The sequence below is a fragment of the Rattus rattus genome, chromosome 4, assembly GCF_011064425.1.
Source record: "Rattus rattus isolate New Zealand chromosome 4, Rrattus_CSIRO_v1, whole genome shotgun sequence".
Classification (NCBI taxonomy): domain Eukaryota; kingdom Metazoa; phylum Chordata; class Mammalia; order Rodentia; family Muridae; genus Rattus; species Rattus rattus.
The window spans coordinates 7,533,310-7,552,722 of record NC_046157.1 but is presented as its reverse complement, the minus strand read 5'-3'; the positions used below and the strand labels follow the sequence as shown (position 1 = coordinate 7,552,722).

At 45.3% G+C, this 19,413-nt stretch overlaps 1 protein-coding gene across 1 annotated transcript; it reads right to left on the bottom strand.

The window, feature by feature from the left end:
- Positions 1-3,140: 3,140 nt before the first annotated feature.
- Positions 3,141-19,347, bottom strand: Dnajb11 (DnaJ heat shock protein family (Hsp40) member B11). The gene is made up of 10 exons (XM_032900020.1): positions 19,090-19,347; positions 13,589-13,745; positions 10,309-10,406; positions 8,809-8,941; positions 6,871-7,013; positions 6,513-6,595; positions 6,248-6,305; positions 4,772-4,883; positions 4,350-4,509; positions 3,141-3,811 (listed from the first exon to the last, which is right to left on the bottom strand). Exons 1-10 carry the CDS (start codon positions 19,155-19,157, stop codon positions 3,747-3,749), a joined length of 1,077 nt encoding a protein of 358 aa, XP_032755911.1. The 5' UTR covers positions 19,158-19,347; the 3' UTR covers positions 3,141-3,746.
- Positions 19,348-19,413: the final 66 nt, after the last annotated feature.

Sequence of the window (19,413 nt, the reverse complement as noted above, 5' to 3'; positions counted from 1 at the left end):
GGGGTGGGAGGAACGCAGACCTGACCAGATGGCCTCAGAGTTTTGCAATGGTCTGTAGACATATCTCCCAGGGTAGCAGGTGTGCAGTCCCAGGGTAGCAGTGGCAGCTTTCCTAAACTGTCACCTGTGCTGGGGTGAGTTATTGTTGATGCAACTGTTTTTTGAGTCATCCCTGCTACTGTACCTCACCCACACTCCTGTTAGCAACCCCAGGAAGAGCTCTGAGTTCACCAAGCTGGTCTTTTGGTTCAATCAATCGTTATCTTGGACTGTTCTCTTTATGGGGTGAGTATACATGCATTGGTCCCTGTCAGGAGCCATAATGGGACAAGCTAATAACTAGCAGGTGAACTTCCTGAGATGGCCTTCTGTGGAATATTATATAATCTGTGACAGGTTTGCTCCTACGGAGCAAGGTCATAAGGGAATTCATTTTAGGAAAGATTCCTGCTATTGATATGTTTTTCCTGTTATTATTAAACAAATGTAACAATTGCTAAGTAATAGCTCACCCCTTTGGAGCAGATCTACAAAGGTGTACAGTCTTGTAGTGATGCTATATAGACAAATAGAAGACTTAAGTCTTTTTTTTTTTTCTTCTTTTCTTTTTTTTCGGAGCTAGGGACCGAACCCAGGGCCTTGCGCTCGCTAGGCAAGCACTCTACCGCTGAGCTAAATCCCCAACCCCAAGACTTAAGTCTTAATGATGATCCTTTAAGAATTCCTAGAATTATATCAGTGATTTTTAAGCTCTTTTATAGTGGGAGTGCTATTAGGTCTGATAATCAAACTGCAGTGACGACTCTGCCCGTCTCCCAAGTGTCACCAGTTAATTGCTCTGAGATGGTAACCAGACTTTCTCCTACTCAGAGCACATTCCAAGAGGTTGTAAAACAATTAACCAAAAGTCATAAAAAGGGAACTAACGATTTATAGGTGCTGGAACAGAAGATAAAATATTGACTGGGTTTATCTATACAAAACTTCACTAATAACTTAGTTATGGTTTTTAACCTTCAGTGAACCTGCAGAACTGTGAGAGGTGATGGATGTTTAGCCATATAATTACTCCTAATGGAGATGCATGTAACCATTCTCTGGTGTAAACTTTTATTTCAATTTATGATTTGATTTTTTTGTGTGAACTTGTGAACTTTTTAACATGTGATCATGTATTCTGAAAGATGTATAAGTACTGAGGACAAAGAGGAGAGTAGAATTTTTTCCCCTTTCCCCACTTTGGATCTTTCTGCTTTTCCCCTTAGATAGCTTTCATAGAGAACTTTCTACAACTTTGGTAAGAAACACTATAAACACTTTTCTTTTTTTTTTTTTTTTTTTTGGTTCTTTTTTTTTTGGAGCTGGGGACCGGGCCCAGGGCCTTAAGCTTCCTAGGCAAGGGCTCTACCACTGAGCTAAATCCCCAACCCTATAAACACTTTTCTAAGTTTCCCTTTTCTTCCTGGGACTTCAGGACTAGCAGGCTGAAAGTTAGAGCCCAGCAGTTCCTGCTGTGAGATAACAAAGGCCACATTACTTAATTCCCTGCTGTCAATTGCCTAAGTCAGCAGCCTTTTACCCTCAGAAAAAACAAGAGAGTTTTTAGGACTCTTCAGAAGTTATCATCAGCATTTCAGTACAGTTAGAGAGCTAGAATATCCTGAGACCCTCAGACTTTAAAGCCCTCACCAGAGTCCTCCTCTGTGCCCCCCCCCCTACCCCTCTCCATCAGGTCCCCACCAGAAAGAGCTCTTACATAATCGAGTGGAAATTTCTGCCTTGAAGGAAATTTCTGTCATGATTACTACAACCTCTGTCTTAGCCAGAATTTCTATTCCTGCACAAACATCATAACCAAGAAGCAAGTTGGGGAGTAAAGGGTTTATTCAGCTTACACTTCCACATTGCTGTTCATCACCTAAGGAAGTCAGGGCAGGAACTCAAGCAGGTGAGGAAGCAGGAGCTGATGCAGAGGCCATGGAGGGATGTTACTTACTGGCTTGCTTGCCTTGTTGTGCTCAGATTGCTTTCTATATAGACCTGAACCACCAGCCCAGGATGGCACCACCCACAATGGGCTGGGTCTCATGGAGGCATTTCCTTGACTGAGGGTCCTTTCTCTGTGATAACTCCAGCTTATGTCAAGTTGACACACAAACCAGCCGGTACAGCCTCCTAGGCCTAGAACTCGTTTGTGACAGCTTGAGCAGATAGTGTCAGTACATGGTGGGAACTTGCTGTCTCAGAGACCATAGTGTCTCTGAAGGGCACTTTTCCTGCAAAACTCATGAGCTTTGGAGCCTGGCATTATGACCCTTCTACCATTCCCACAATGACATGTCACAGTTTAACGTAAGGGTTATGGCACTTTGACACAAACCTTTCCAACTCAAAGTGAACTGAAGCTCAGAGCCCAGCGATAGATGGAACTCCTTACATTGCAAGTCTAGGCCATGAATAAAAATCAGCAAAGACGCCCAGCCACATTTCTTCACGGCAAGAGCAACATCTGTGCGGGCTGTTCCAGCCTTAGCTCTGAGTGGACTGGCTCTTGGAAGAAGCGAGTTAGCAAGTACAAATAATGACCAGGGTTCTCCTGGGCTACCATAGGCAGCATTCACAGAAAATGCAAAAACACCCTACTGAACATTGTATGTGTGTATAAAATGTGTGAAAGCCCACTGACCTGGATATGTGTTTACAAATGTGCAAAAACATACTGAAGCCGTGCATGTGTATGTAGTGTACAGAAAGCCGGCTGAATCCATGTCTGTGTTTCTGCCGTCTGCTGGATTCTTGACAGTCTCAGACCACACAGGGCGCCGTACATCGAGGGCAGTGAGACTGAACTACCCCGCTGCTTCCAAAGCAGCTCCCCACACTGCAACAGCAACTGCTCAATCCCACTCAAATACCCATCAGCTGTGGCAACAAGGCCTGCACTCCGGAGCAACGGAGGACAAGACTCAAAGTCAAATGTGCTCGGGCCTGCTGGTGTCTGAATCTGGTGCCACCGGAAGACAAAGCCACTTGCAATTCCACTTTACTCTCTAGAGCAGGCCATCTTAGCTCCTAAACTAACAGGTTTCTGGTCATAAGGCTACCTGGGTTAAATACACAAAATTACTTTCTAAACAGTAAAATAGCCATATCAGATTTTATTATTACCAAAGAAATCGGGAAATTATGTTCTCTCACAGACAATGAGGTCTTTGTGTAACTTTAATTCGTGTGGCTCAGTCTCTACTCTATTGGGCCTCTTCGAGCTCGTTGCTATAGACACCATGTGTGTTCAGCGGGGCCTGGGAACTGGGCGCTCACCATTCCTCTGCCTGTGTGCCCATCCTCATGGGAGACTACCATTGGCTCACGGGAAACAGAAGCAGGAGTCAAGGAAAAATAACAAGGTGTATTTAAAAACACACTTCTCCAGTTGGCATTTTGAAAGAGCTAACAGTTGTCTCTGACCCTCATCTGTGCTCTGGAGTCCTCTGAGACTTTATTCCTTGAACCTTGGGCAGCACCAGACGTTAAATCCCCAGAGGGAGAGGTATTAGGTAACCTTCTGCTGGTCATTGTCTGAATGCAATAGACAGATTCGCAAACCTCTAGCTCGTGTCATGACGATCATCAGGGAAAAAAGGATTAAGACAAACTTGCATATTGAAAATAATGAAACACACACAAAAACCCCTGCAGATAATAAATATCGCTGACCCACTCTTCCAGAGTCCAGTTCTTCAGTCCTAATAGCCCTGCAGCCCGTTGTATACCTTCTGCACTGGTCCTTGTTTGAGAAGCTGCTTGATACCTGCAGGAACCAACAAACCACTTCATTAATGAAAACATGACTTCCCTGGAGTCTCCAACTTCACACACGGACAGCTCCAAACACACGTGTGTGATCTTTTGTTTCTTTCCCTCAAGCCCCACACCCATACACATCTTGAGAAGCCCTAGGAAACAAGATCAGGTAAAAAAAAAGGACAGACAATCACCTGGGCTGACCTCCCACTCCTCTTCCCTGCCCTCTCACCAGCTCTCAGCCCCTTCACCCGTTTCCTTGTCATTTTAAACACGTACACCAGGGGCTATGTTCAGTTACCACAGAGAAGTTCACCTTGAGCCTCTAGTCCGCCCTCCCACGCACATCACATCTTCCCTTTAGTTTGGTCTGGCTTCTTCCCCTCAGGGACTTGCTTCACAGCCCAGCTCACACAGCCCTTGGCGAACACAGCAACGTGATGTCCTACATCCATGTCTCCTGGCTCCAGAGGGTTTTGCTATTCTCCAGTCATCCCACACCACGCACACGTGCACACACACACACACGCACACACCACACACACCTTCTTTTGCTTCCTCTGTGAGCTGCTCCTTTGGAAAGTCCACATCAAAGGTGATTATCAAGGAGCCCTTGATGTTGTTGTTATCAAAGTTGGGCAGCCCTTCCCCTTTCTTCCACAGCTTGGCTCCTGGCCTGGTGATCTTGTCCCGGGAAATGTGTACCTGGAAAGCAAAAGGAGCACAGTGGAGCAGGACACAACTGCTGCTGGGCACTGGGGACGAAGCTAGTGTCAGTGCAGCAGAGAAGAAAGGTCAAAGGGCAATGGCTGATAGGCACAGAGAGACTTAAAAATATAACTGGAGCTCAGCAGCGGAGGGGAGAGACAGTGGGAGACGGTCAGGATGGAGCCTCAGGCTCTGATGGCCAAGTTGCTGAGATGACCCAAGACCACACAGCCACAAAGCTGGAGGGTGCAGTGTTTACCTTGTGACCATCCAAGTGAGTTATGTCCATCTCAAAGCCAACCAGAGCCTCAACCAGTGAGACAGTCACATTTGTGTACAGGTCATCCCCTCTCCTCTCAAATATCCGGTGCCTGAAACAGAAAACATCAAAAACCATCAGAGTTTCAAGTGCTAGAAAAATCTCAGAAAAAAATAAACACCTTTCTTTCTTTCTTTCTTTCTTTCTTTCTTAAAGATTTATTCATTTATTATATATAAGTACACTGTAGCTGTCTTCAGACACATCAGAAGAGGGCATCAGATCCCATTACAGATGGTCGTGAGCCACCATGTGGTTGCTGGGAATTGAACTCAGGACCTCTGGAAGAGCAGTCAGTGCTCTTAACCACTGAGCCATCTCTCCAGCCCAACACCATTCTTTCAAACAGGATTTGACTTGCCTTCCCATATGGCATGTTCTGAGATTACAGAGCTCTCTAAGTCTTATTGAACTCGATTCCTAAGTACCTTACAATTAGCAGAAGTACACAAATGTAAGGGAAAATCATTAATCATTAGGTCATAGAAAAGAAAGACCATGCTTTCCCAAGTCACAGATAAGGGGAAGACAAGGAGAGGTGAGATCCTATCTCTCAACTCCCCATCCCACCTTACCAAAGGTTCTGGGTTATGGAGGGAGCATCACGTGTTCTAGTTTCTCAGGGAAGCTGAAGGAGACATGGCATGCAAGATAAGATCACCCAGTGCAGAGGGTGAAAGAGGGAGACTGAGGAGGAAGGGCCAATTCTATATCATCCAGTGGGAGCAATGTTTTAATCAAGCCTAAACACAGACCTATTACTGGTTTCTAACTAGTTAATAAGAGATATAATAATAAGTCTGAAAGCCGGAGTACTGGGTATCATTACTGTGTAACCAGCACTCCACACTGGAGGAAGCCTATAAAAGGAGAGGCTGAATATTAGTATGACTGAATGGCATTTTTGGAAAACAACCATGGATGCCTTAAGTCCTATTGCCGACACCTCTCATTTACAGCTCTTTCATTTCCCGTGAGATTTGTTTGTTTTTGTTTTGAGATAAGATATTGATTATCCCAGGCTGGATGACCTTGAACTACTGGTCTGCCTGTCTCTACCACCCGGAAGGCATGATAGGCATGTGGCAAATGTGGCAGCCAGCGAGGCCTATACAGTGCCAGGGCCCAGCCCCAGGGCTGTGCCTGCCTCTTCCAAGCACTATACCAGTGCCCATTTGCTCTTCCGTTTTCACCCAGTCTTTCCTGCCAGCATCTTTTGTATTTTTAAGTCCTCGGTAAATATCTGGGGTTCAAGGTCAGGGCATCACCTCCTATTTTCAGTACTGCTGCAGAGTTAGAAACAATGCCTATGGTACTGTAAGCATAAAACAGAAGACAAAGCGAGGACTCGTTCATTAGTCCTGTGATCGCTCAAGCAAAACGCAAGGCTGGGAGTCCCTCCCAGCTGATACTCACTTGACAACTTTGATTCGGAACCGTAAGTCTCCGGGTTCCCCATCCACATGAGGCTCACCTGGTCAGGGCAGTCCAAGAAGAAACGGAAGTTACACAATCTGAACTCAGTTTTTACCTGACACTTCGAGTGACTTTTAAATCCGTTGCCTCAGGCAGTGCCTCTGTTAAGTCTGGGAAGGCAATGCCTTCACTCCCCCCCCATAACATGCAGCCATTTATTTAAGGGATAAGGCAGGAGTTATCATAATCCACACCAGCATCTCACCTTCTCCAATAAAGGGGTATTCCATGCCATCTCTCACCCCAGGCTCTATTTCCACTTCTAGTGTTCGTTCTTCATTCACTAGTCTGTGACAAAGGGAATTTAAAAGGGGCTAGAACACAGTAGCGGAAGCCCAGATACCATCAGCTCTGCACTGTGCTCCCAGGGAGGATTTTCTTGGACAGCCCACTGTGCTGCTTGCCAAGGCTGCCTGGGCTTGCTCAGAGCGTTCAGATGCTAACACTGAGAGCAGAGCATCTCTGCATCACACAGATATCAGGGCGTGTACTCGGGGTCAGAGCTGGAGGGAAGCATCTGTCACAAGTAGACACAAGACACACGCCAAGGGCCTTTCACTTACTTGACATTAGGGCACTCGTCACAAACCACTTCCTGGGTCATTTGGAAGCGCCCTGGTCCCAGCTGTGTGGTTCGCATCTCCTGCCGACAGTTGCATTTCCGTTTGCCAGGAGCCTGCCTGGCTACGGGCTTGTTTCTAACTACCTAAGAACACATGAAACAGCTTTTAGTTTTCCTCTTTGGGGTACAAACCAAGGCCCACACAGGGTGGCAGCAAGTGGGTATTGAAATGACTCTGATCTCAGTCTGAAGCTGGAGGAGAGGAGAGAGGGGAAGAGACTAAAACCAGATATTAGTATCAGCATTTCCAAGACATAGCAGGGCCGCTGAGTTAAAGCAGCTCACAGGATTGCTATGTTGAGAAGTCTGAGCTATACACAGCACAACCCCCAACCCCCAGAACAGCTATGGCATTCAAAAGCTGCTGTGTGGCTACCTCCCAGTTCTATGAGCAATCTCCCTAGACCCCCTCTTTCTGTTTTAGGCAACCCAGCCCAGGACTAATCCCCAGTGCTGTCACCATCCAAACACATTCATAGACACGTCCTCAGCTACATAGTGAATTTGTGGCCAGTCTGGGCTATGTTATCCTCATCTCAAAAAACAAAACCAAAAGATGGAGAGGATTGAGTTCGATTTCCACTGTCTACATCTGATGCCTTGAACATCTGCACTCCTGTGCCCACACCTACAGATATACACAAAATTAAAACTAAAATACAGCTTTTAAAAAGCACCACATTCTTACATTTGTGTATTCTCAGGGCACTGTGCTCATGGCGTAAATGACTAAGCGTCTGGAGAAGCCGCCCACAGTGGTGCTTACACCCGTCAGTCGTGCACACATCTAATCGCAGCTCCGTAGGGGCTCTTACTCGGCACATTCGGTTAAGTGAGACCACACGGTTTGAAGCATGCAGTCTAGCTGCAAAGTCCATGACAAATGTCACAGAAGACAACCGCAGGTGAAAGAAAGCCACCTTTTACTAGAGAACACAGAACAGCTTCTTCATTTAGAGCAGACTTTTAAAATGTAAGACTCAAAAATTAATCATTAAAGATCAGATTTTTTTCACATTAAAATGAACACTTGTACTAATTAAAATTCTAAATACCGTGTAAAACAAGTTATATCATAAATGGATAGCTACATCTGCATCGGGGCTCACAGAGACTTACGAGCAAATATGAAGCAGTCTCACAAATCAACATGAGAGAGACAAAGCATCTCACAAGAAACAAACAGGGCCAACAGAAGAGATGCTTAGCCCAGTCAGAGATTAAGAAGTGCAACCAAAATCACAGAAAACATCCAGACCCATCTGTAATTCTAATTAAGAGGGAGCAGGGAATATCCCATACGGACAGGGGTGGGGCAAACATGTTGACTGTTGGCTTGGACAATTTCAAACACACTGTGGCATTTTTGTGTAATGCATAAACGTGTCAGCACACCCAACAATTCTACTTTCACACTTCATGTGTAACTACAGTATGTACAGGAATGGTCACATACAGGACTCTTCGGGACTTAAAAGAACACAACCCCACTGACGTCACAGTGAAGTCTACTCGGCAGACTGACAGCGTAGGCAGCAAGGATGACTCGCAGAGACAAACGTCTCTCAAAATACGAGGTGCCATTTTTACAAACTCAAAGGTGACAACAAGAACACATCGTTCAGGTTCACGCATGTGCAGTGCTGTAACACACCAGACAGCACACAGGCAGGCACAGGTGTGGCACTGCTTCACTGCGTCCTCAGGCTAGGCGGTTTGGTTTGTGACTGCTATGAACTAAGGATTCTGATGAATTAACTGTGTGCCGGTCACTCCCTCTCCTACTCTAAAAGACAGAAAGTACTGGAAAGTCTCTGATTTGTGGTCAAAAGTACAAGTTCTGTGGGTCAGTGTGCGTAGGCGCATTGTGCGAACTTACTTCCACAAAGTTCCCTGCGTACACTTCTTCCAAGGTGACTTCTAGGTCTACGATGATGTCACTTCCTCTTGGAATATTCCTGTCCTGCTGACGAGGGGCTCCTCCAAACATGAACCCGAAATCTCCGAAGAAGCTGTGCACACAGGAGACCGTCAGGACAGAGGGCTCGGACCCTGTCGCGCGGTTGACTCTCTTCCCCTTGGTAAAATACTGTTCCTACCAGTGCACTACACAGACCAGATATTTAATATACTGAAGCTAGATATAACAATTTTAATTTACATATATCAGGTTGCTGCCCACCTCAAAAGAAATGCTCTCTTTAATACAACACGTTGCACACCCAAGAGCCACACCTAAGTGCACAGTGTAATACGTCAAAGGACTCAATCTGGACTCAATCAATGGGATAATCCACTCAAATACCAATGAAAATCCAGATATGACAGACATATTGAAAAGGATAGAATATAATTAATATAAATAATCTGGTGCAATTTAAACTTTTTGGTTAATGTAAGGAATTCCTTTTGTTTGCTCTTTGTTGTTTGTTTGTCTAGACAGGATTTCTCTGTGCATAGCCCTGGCTGTCCTGGAACTCACTCTGTAGACCAGTCTGGCCTCAAACTCAGAGATCTACCTAAGAATTAAGGGTGTGAACAGCATGCCCGGCCTAATTTAAGAGATTCCTTAAGGTTAATTTTGAACATCTGAACGTATTGTGAATGTTCACTACGTCTGCTCTTTAGAGAGTGCAGGCCTTGATGAAGAAGCTACCACTCTACAGAAACCTTGGGCATGTGTTTAAAGTTGACAAGCAAAGCCTCAGGACAGTCCCTGTCCACAGGGAAAAGTAAGTCCTGGCCTGTACAAGGTCAAAGTGAACACTGAAGGTAACCAAAGACCGACTTCGAGATGGATAAAGCTGCTTGTCAGCCGTACCAGGAACACGCACTCCTGACCCTTCTGCTGAAGAGGGCAGAGCAGGGCAGTGGGCTTCTTTCTGACATCTCTAGCACTAGTTCGATGGTCAGGAGGAGAGATGTCCCTGACAGCTCAACAGACAGAGCCGTTTGTAACTGCAGTCTGACTTGTCAGGGAAGCTCTAGAAACTGTTGAGAGTCTGAAGAAACGAGTGTTCAGGGCACCCAAGTGCAGACTCAAACACCTTTCTGTCTCTAATTACAGAGGTGAACTCTGGACTAGACCTCCTCGTTAAGACACTATGCTGTATGGAGATTCCATGTCTAACAAGGAGGGTTCAAAGAGAGAAGCACTTATTAACATTGCCGCCATCCTGACTTCCCAGAAAGACAAGTGTTATAGAGATGCAGAGACCTCTGAATTCCTTCCCTGATGGTGCCTATCACAGCCACCCCTCTCCTATCCACAGGATGACACAGGAGCAGTTCTGCTCTCTCCGCTTCCAAGAGCAATTCAGTTAGTGCCCAACTGGTCCAGTCCCAGGGTGTAATACTCTGCAATGGGCAGATTACTTACTGTGAAAAAATGTCCCCGTGGGAGCTCTGATGCCCATCTTTCAAGCCTTCTTCACCATAGGTATCATACTGTTTTCGTTTTTCACTATCTGACAGAACCTGGGGGTAAATGCCAGTGGGAAAATGTCACACTCTAAGGTCAGTTAAGTACATTCACATTGACAGCTGTTTTCCACTCTGACCCCAAGGTTCTAAAGCTTTCCAGAGAGTGTGATTCTCACTGTGCACGGCAGTAAGACTTGTTTAAAGCTGTTATTTTGTTGTTGTTGTTGTTGTTTATTTGGGATTATTTGGGATTTTTGCGTAAAGACCTTGCTATGTGACTCAGGCTGGCCTCGACTTCCATATGTAGTCCAGGCCGGCCTCAAACTCCGGCCTCAAACTCATGTTCTTCTTACCTTAGCCTCCTGAGTAGGAGTCTGGGAAGCTGTCTGAGCACACTGAATTCTTTGGTGCACTGCCTATTTCACATTGCCCAACTCATCCCCTTTTAACTTCAAGGTATCAAATCTGATCGAGTACTTTAAGATGAGGATGGTCGCAGCTGACCAATGGACTGAACAAGCGGACCCCAATGGAGCAGTTAGAGAAAGGACTGAAGGAGCTGAAGGGTTTTGCAACACCATAGGAAGAACAACAATACCAACCAACCAGATCCCAGAGCTTCCAGGGACTAAACCACCAATCAATGAGTACACATGGAGGGATCCATGGCTCCAGCCGCATATGTAGCAGAGGATGGCATTGTCCAGCATCAATAGGAGGAGAAGCCCTGGGTCCTGTGAAGGCTTGTTTCCCCAATGTAAGGGAATGCCAGGGCGTTGAGGTGGGAGTGGGTGGGTGGGATGGGAACATCTTCACAGAAGCAGAGGGAGGGGAGAGGGGATATGGAAGGAGGGGAAACAGGATAACATTTGAAATGTAAGTACATAAAGTATCCAAGAAAAAAAAAGGCATTTAAGCATGGGACTGTGACAGTCAAGAAGGTAGCAGGAAAGAAGCGAGGTGGACTGCTCAGTTTGGTCTTCTGGGCACTTTACTTCCAGGGCTTATTCTGTAAGACCATGCTGCACTATGTCACTAACTATGAACTAGAATGTAACTGTGACAGGCTATCACCAGTAACAGGTGTACTAAATCAGTAGTCTTCAAACAGTTGCCTCTCCCCGACCTCTGCACACACTGTACAGAGAAGTCCAGCACGTCAAGAGAACAGGATCATGGGCCAGAAGGGAAATCCGGGCTGTGTTACCAGAACTGTGTTTTCCTACTTTTTTCCATGCTTTTGTATGTGTAGAAGAAATTCATTTGTAGAAGAGTGCTGTCTGCCTTGAAATGTCTACGTTTGTGACATCTTGAGTTCAAACTGTTGAGGAAAAATATTAACACACACTACTCTATAAATGTACCTTTGAGTCAATTTCTGCCTGAAAGAACTTTGTATGTTTGTGTGAGCCAAAGAACATGAGAAAAAACTGGTTTCTAAGCCTGTAAAAATTTGCCATCACATGCAAGAAGAAAAATAATATATATAGGGGATCAATAAAAACTAAGTATAAAAAAATTTATGTATGAAATTCCCACAATGAAATCCACTACTTTCTGTTAAGTTTAAAACTTAATTTAGAAAGGGCTAGAAAGATGGCTTAGCAGCTAAAGCATTTGCTGCTGTTGCAGAGGACCTGGGTCTCATTCCAGAACCAGTACAGTGGCTTACAAACACCCATCATGCCAGGTCCAGGGGAACCCAATGCCCTCTGCTGCTTTCCATGGGCAAGAGGCATGAACAAAAGTGTATCTACAGACATGCAAGCAAAGTGTTCGCCTACATAAAGAGCAAAACCAAAACAACTTAGTAAGAACAAAACAGAACAGGCTGAACAGATGGCTTAGTAGTTAAGCACTCACACTGCTCTTGCAGAGGACCCGTGACTGATTCCTAGCACCCATGCTGGGCAGCTCACAACCACCCATGGCTACAGCTCTGATGCCTCTGGGCCTCTGCGGGCACCTCCTCTACTCATATGCACGCACATATAGGAATAAAACTAAAGGCTGAAATAAGATATCAGGAGTTCTTTTATTTTAGAACCCTGAAGCATGCGCACATGTGAGCAGAAGCACACGTGAGTACTTCTGAAACCAGAGAGCTTTGACTCCTCCTCTGGACACGAGCAGACTCCTCACCAGGAAGTTCAGGCTGGGTTTAAACCCTGAGCTCAGTTTCTAGGGAGCTGGAGTCATGGAGCTTTCTACCTTACTGAGCCGACTTCAGTGGAAGGTGGGGTGGGGCAGGTAGTTATTAGTTAACAAAAATGCAGACTCTCAACTAGCTAAATGCTAATAGTAATCAATCTTACTTCAGTAGAGGGAAAAAAATACCCTTTTGTTTGCGTCTTTGTATTCTATTAATATTCTGGTTTGCGCACACTAATTTACCTGGGAGAAAGGTAAACAAACTTGGTTGATACAAGAAAGAAGAAAATCAACAATGCCACAAAGGTAGTTAGGGTCAAATAAACTTCAGTTTCACAAGATGGGAATAGCCTGTCCAGGCTATGGATAAAAAACCCTACAGATTCATTTTTAAGAGCAGCACATGAAGCCAGGCATGGAGAGTCCAGCTTGGTCTACATACCGAGTTCCAGGATGTTCAGGATAGCTAGAACTACAGAGAGACCTTCCTAGTCTCAAAAACAAAACAAAAACAAAAACAAAAAAGCACATGTGCATTGTAAAGCACTGGAAGAAGTAAATGCAGACTCTTGGAAAGTATTTTAGAGTATCGGATTTCTAGGAAATAATGATAATATTCATGGGAACAGTACAAAATATGAAGTCAGTACCTCCTAAGAAATAAAATTTTATGTGTCATTTTAGGGGCCACCCACCCACTTTGGTTTACACACTGTCAGAGCGGAGGCAAGGGGATTCGGCCATTAAGAAGAACACTTGCTTCTTTTGCACAGGACCTGGGTTTGGTTCCTAGCACCCGCACTAGGCAGCTCCTAATTGTCTCTAACCCCAGCAGGAGAGCCGATGCCTCCTTTAGCATCTGTGGGCACCCATGCACACCTGACACACACACACACACACACACACACACACACACACACACACACACACACACACACACACAAATAAAAATGGAGTCTGTGGATAACAACTGCACAATCCGGGAACGCTCAGTTCACTTATGTACTTTTGAACAGGAATGATCCGAGGGACTGGTCTTTCCCGCATCCGCGGTTGGCGTTCCCATTTTTGTTTTCACGACTTACTTCATAAGCAGCACCCAGATCCTGGAATTTCTCCTGGGCTTGGGGGTCGTCAGGGTTCCGGTCAGGGTGAAGCTGCAGGGCCAGTTTCCTGTAGGCCTTCTTAATATCCTTTATGGAGGCACTTCGAGGCACTCCCAAGATCTTATAGAAATCCCGCCTGAGAGGATGGACAGGTAAGACTTCATTAGAGAGTTCTGTTATATTCTTTAATTTGCCTTTTTACTCTCTGTACATATGTAACATTCTTTGGTCATTTTCACATGACTCCTTCACTCCATGGCCCCACTCATACTGAGCCCCTCTTTCTTCCCAATAAGCCCCCCCTTCATATATTTTGTTTGTGACCCACTGAGCTATTAGGGAGACTTACATGAGTGTGGGTGGGGAGGTATTTCCTGGAGCCTGGCAACTTACCAGGGCCTGCATCCCTAAAGAAAATGACTCCCCCCGCAACCCGGCAACCATTAACTATCAACAGCTCTTCCCTTGGCAAGGGAGACGTGAATCTTTTTTTTTTAATTCATGTGTTTGTCCTAGCTATCTCTCTAGCTCCCTATTACATTAAGAGAAATTGCGTGTGTGTGTGTGCACATGTGTACCACATGCAGATGCCTGTAGAAGCAGAAAAGAACCTTGGAAGCTGTGAGCTGCCTGATGTGGGTGCCGGAACTGAATGCGAGTCCTCTGTAAGAACACACGTGCTCTTAACAGCTGAATTATCATCTCCCAGGGTGCATTACATTATCTCCCTTTGCAGTTAGGTCCAACTATAAAAGCACGGAAGGATAAAGACAAAGGAATATGTGACATGTGCACATATATAAAACAATGAACAAAAAAGGGACACGCCAGGATTTATAGTCTTAGGTACAGAAATAATCATAACGGGACTATGATTTGGAGGTAATTCAGAAATATGTAAAGGACGGGCGGCACTCTTCTCTTAGAATTACCTTCCGCAGAGAAACTTTTCCTTCGCTTTGTGGCTCCATGCTATTTCCAGCTAACAACCAAACAGTCCAATTGGCTCCCTCTTTACTCCCCATTCTGGCTCCAAATACTTTTTTAAAAGAGAATTTATTTTATTTTTAATTATGAGCTCATGTGTGGGTGTGAGTGCAGGTCCCTCGGTGTCAGTTAAAGCTGGCTCCCTGGATGTGTAGCTACAGGTGGCTGTGAGTCACCACGTGGGTGCTGGAGTCCTCCACTAAGAGCAGCAAGAGCCCTGACCTGCTGAGCCTTCTCTCCAGCCCCACCCCAGTGACTTTTACCTGTTTCTAAGGGTCAAATGATTAAAAAAGAAAGTTATCCTTATTCACAAGGATTACGTCACATACATGTCCTAAATAGTAGCACTTTTGGACATTAAAGATGGACTGGCCTAAGGAGTTCATAAAGGTTAAGCAAACTCCAAATAATAAACCAGAAGGGAAAATAGCACACATCTGGATGCAATGATTATGGTATATGCTGGGAGAAAAATACATTTTATGCATTCATTGCCAGTAACTATGCTAATCTGTTAGGATCAAGTCTTTATGACAGACATCTTCTAAAGTCCACACGCAGGAGCCTCTGTAACACTGTAGTTGAGAATATTCATATGATATAAGTTAGGGCATAAAATAAGGGAATATTGCCAGGAGCTATGCTGAATCAACCATAAAAGGGTTCTTTCTCTGCAAGAAGTGTTGGGAGAAAGCTAGAGTGAGACTATAAAAAGCATTCCAGGCAAGGGCCGTACCCAGCTCATTGAAGAGGCCAGTAAATGCCCTCTGAGTAAGGTGAACATATAAGAATGCTCACATCTCTTTTTGCCAGAAGTTCAGCCACTAGAATTCAAACCTAAAACTAGAATAGAATCTAAAAATATTATCTCAACAACGGGGCTAGGGAAGTCATATAATAGAGGCTGACATAGCATGGCGGATAATTTAAAAATGTATGGGGAAATGAACCAGGGAGCCAAGACATAAGGCAGAATATTAAAAAATACATTTTATGGCTGGCACGTGGCTCAGTGACAGTGCCTGCTTTAAATCCATGAAGTCCTGGATTCCTGATGTCGCATGCCTATAATTCCAGCACTCAGAATGTTGGGGTTATTTCATAAACTCCTGGTCACACTTTCCAACAGTAATTTAGTTATTTTAATCACTCTGTTAGATTTCTGGGTTGGTTTTCTTAGACAGGTCCTCATGTAGTTCAGACTGGCCTTGAACTCACTATGTACCTGAAGTTCGTTTTGAACTCCTGATCTTCCCGCCTCTACCTCTCAAATGCTGAATTTACAGACATATAAAGCCATATTCAGCTCACCTATACACAAGTTTTTGTTTTTTCCAATACAGGGTTTTTCTGTTGTCCTGCCTGTCCTGGAATTCACTCTGTAGACTAGGCTGGCCTCAAACTAGAGATCTGCCTGCCTCAGCCTCCCACGTGCTGGGTCCCAGCTCAACTACAGCATTTTTAACATTTATCACCCCCAGGAAGCCAACCTCATCTCTAAAGTCTTGACATCTCATGCTAGGAATCAGCCTTCTAATGACAAAAACGGCTAACAACACAGAATGAGGCTCACACAACACTCCAATTCTGGAGAGGAGTGGGTTACATGAAACTAAGGATGTTAAAAGAATCCAACTAAAGGAGAGCCACTACTTTTCAAGCTGATTCAAAACCTACATAAAGCCTCCCACCCCCACCCCCACCCCCACCTCAAGGTTCCTATTTCTCTTACAGGGGAGCTGAATCCAGCTTTCAGCACCCACGGTGACTTGCATGCAATTGAAACTCCAGATCCAGGGAAGTTAACACCCTTTCTTGCTTCCACGGGCACCTGCACTTACAGGTCCATGCCCACACATATGCATACAAACATATACACACAAACATATATACATACACATACACATGTACTTAAAAATAAAATCTTAGAGCGAGACAGATGGAGAGACAAGCAGAGACAAAGGATTCTGAACACAGGTACCTCGCATGAGTGGATGATTCCCTTAGAATACATAGATTCTATGCACGTATAATGCAAAAATCTCAGTGCCAGGGGTGGGAAACCTCCCTATGAGTTACTGTAAGTCAGGGAGGCCCCCAAAACAACAGAGGCCATTGACATTGCTCCCTCCTCGCCAGCTTTCACAGTGCTAGAAGGCGTTATGCAGGCTGCTTGTTGAGAAAAGTCCCCAATGCTGACTAAGTGGGCAAGATGCACCTCTGGTACAACAGAGGCAGAAAGGTTATAGGGTTAACCTACTGCTTTTTGATTGGATTTAAGACCTGCTCCACAGGAGTAAATTTATATCTGATAATGTAAAACTGTCTGGAAGTCCTGGCCTGGGGGACCACAGGCCCTGGGGGAGAGGGAACTAACTGCTGTTGTTTCGTTAAGTAGACATGTTATCAAACTGCCTTGGAAATATTCAGATTATATTCATAGATTATATGACTATATATGGAAATATATATGACTGTAACATAAGTATGCCATATATATATATGTGTGTGTGTATATATGTGTGTGTGTATATATGTGTGTGTGTGTGTGTGTGTGTGTGTGTGTGTGTGTGTGTGTGTGTTGTTATATTCATGCCATTCTCCATCTTGCACAGAGAGGCAGTAGTTCTTCTACAGGGGCAGTAGTTAATGCATCAGAATAACTGTTCAAAGCATGGAGAATAAGTAAATGAGTATTGAGAGATCAGTCTCAAAAGGAACAAGTATTTCAATCTTCCACCCCTCTCCCACACTCCCCAAGGTTCAGGGGAAGGAGGAACAGAAAGAATGTGAAGGAAGAGGATGGGGAAGGGTGTTGTGAAATTCTGTCTTCTGCAAATGGTACTCATGAATTCACTCAAGTTATGATTACCTGAACAAGACCTTCGAGAGAGCAAGCCAACACAATTAGTCACCATGCCAGCGGGCAGCACTGATTAACTGGACTCACACTTGCATGAAGTTAGAAAGGGAACATATTGGGGTGTGCCCAGAGCAAGCATTTTTTGGGGGGGGTGATATATGTATGTGTATGAGAACAAGTAAAAGATTTAAGAGGGAATAGGTTAAATGACAGCTCAGAAAAATACAAGAGAAAAGGGGAGGGGGGGTGTGACACAGTTCAGTATCAACATCATTCTCCCCAGAGGCTGCTTTATGAATGACTGACGTTTAAAGCTATAGTATCAAAAATACTAGCATTTGCCAGGCATGGTCATTCATGCCTGCAATCCTAACACTTGGGAAGTGAAGGCTGAAGGATCATGAAGGAGTTCAAGGTGATCTTTAGCTACATATTGAGTTGGAGACCAGCACACCTCAACTCCCAACTGCAAAATTTTACCTTGATGTTTTATTAAATACCTTGGGTACTCGTGGCTCAGTCAAACAAGGAAAAAAACAACAAAGCATACGTAAGAAATGTTAACTTTTAGAAATTTAAAGTATACCACAAGGAAATAATGATAAAATTTAAAAGAAAAACCCCATAAAGAAAGCAACTTTAAAAGCTATGCTAAGAATTGTGAACAACCTATAAATTGTCAAAAGCTGACATCTATAAGCTTTTGGTGTGTTTTATTTCTGTGGTTACTTATTTATTTGAGACGGGGTGTGACATAGGCCAGGCAAGCCTGGAGCTCACTCGGTAGTTGAAAATGATCTGGGGTTCTGATCCACCGGTTTTCATGCGCCCAAAGCAGGGACTATGGGTGCAGGTCACACACAAGTCCAATATACCACATCCCAAGTCATCAGAACTACTGGGTCGTGCATTTTTTATGCTGGGAGAAACTCTAAGCCTGCTCTTTCTCCCTGAAGGTTATCACACTGTTATCCCCGATTTCAGAAAATTGATAAAGTTCCGTCATGCTTGTAGGACTCATAATAGCGGCATGAGGCTAGAACCCTAGTTTTTATTGACTGTTAAGAGAACTGTTCTTCTCACTCATACCATCCAGCTCAAGAAGGAACCATGAAGAGAGACAGCGAGGCAAGAAGACAGTTCAGATTCGCTAGCCCAAGAAGGTGGCGAGTACGAAGACTCTCTAAAGTGTTATGTTGCTCTCTCAGGCCAGCTTTCCTCAATCTAAGCTTGGCTTCCTTACTTTAGTGTCTGCCTCTCAGATGCTTGTCGCAAACTGTCCCACTCTGGAATTCGGGCATCAAGGACGCATCCATCATTTCAACCTCAGCTTGGCACTCACTACCTTCATTTCCACCAAGAGTCCCATTCCTCAGTCGTCCGTGTCCCTACTACTGCTCACAGCCACTTAACTCCCTCTAATTCCCAAACGTGGTATTTGGCTCTGCAACCAACTCCCGTTCTTCTCGGGGGCGGGGAAACCTGGCCCTGGACGGCCATCCTGACCCATACTACCCCTCGGTCCCTCGGCCCCGCAGTGCTCCTCCCTCACGCCTCGATGTCACCCGTGTCACTATCAGCAAAGGCTGCCCCCTCGGTCCCCGTGCCGCGCGGGAGGCCCCCTGCTCACCCGGCGATCACAGCCCCAATGAGGTACAGCAGCAACAGGCAGAAGGTGCTCAGGTTCTGCGGGGCCATGGTGTCCCCTGGTCCCACCCTCTCAGCCTCCCGTGCCGCTGCGTCGGCTGACCAGCCTTTCCAGCCCAAGGAGGCCGCCTCACGCCCGGGTCTCTCTCTTGCCTGGCCGCGGAGACAGGTAGTGCGCCCCTTCCTCAGCTGCCACTTTCCGGGAGCCCCAAAGCCGGCGAGCAGCCAGGCGTGGGCCAATCGCCGCCTGGGACATCACACGAGGCCGCCACTCCGCAGCCAATCAGAGCGATACACTTCACCTCCG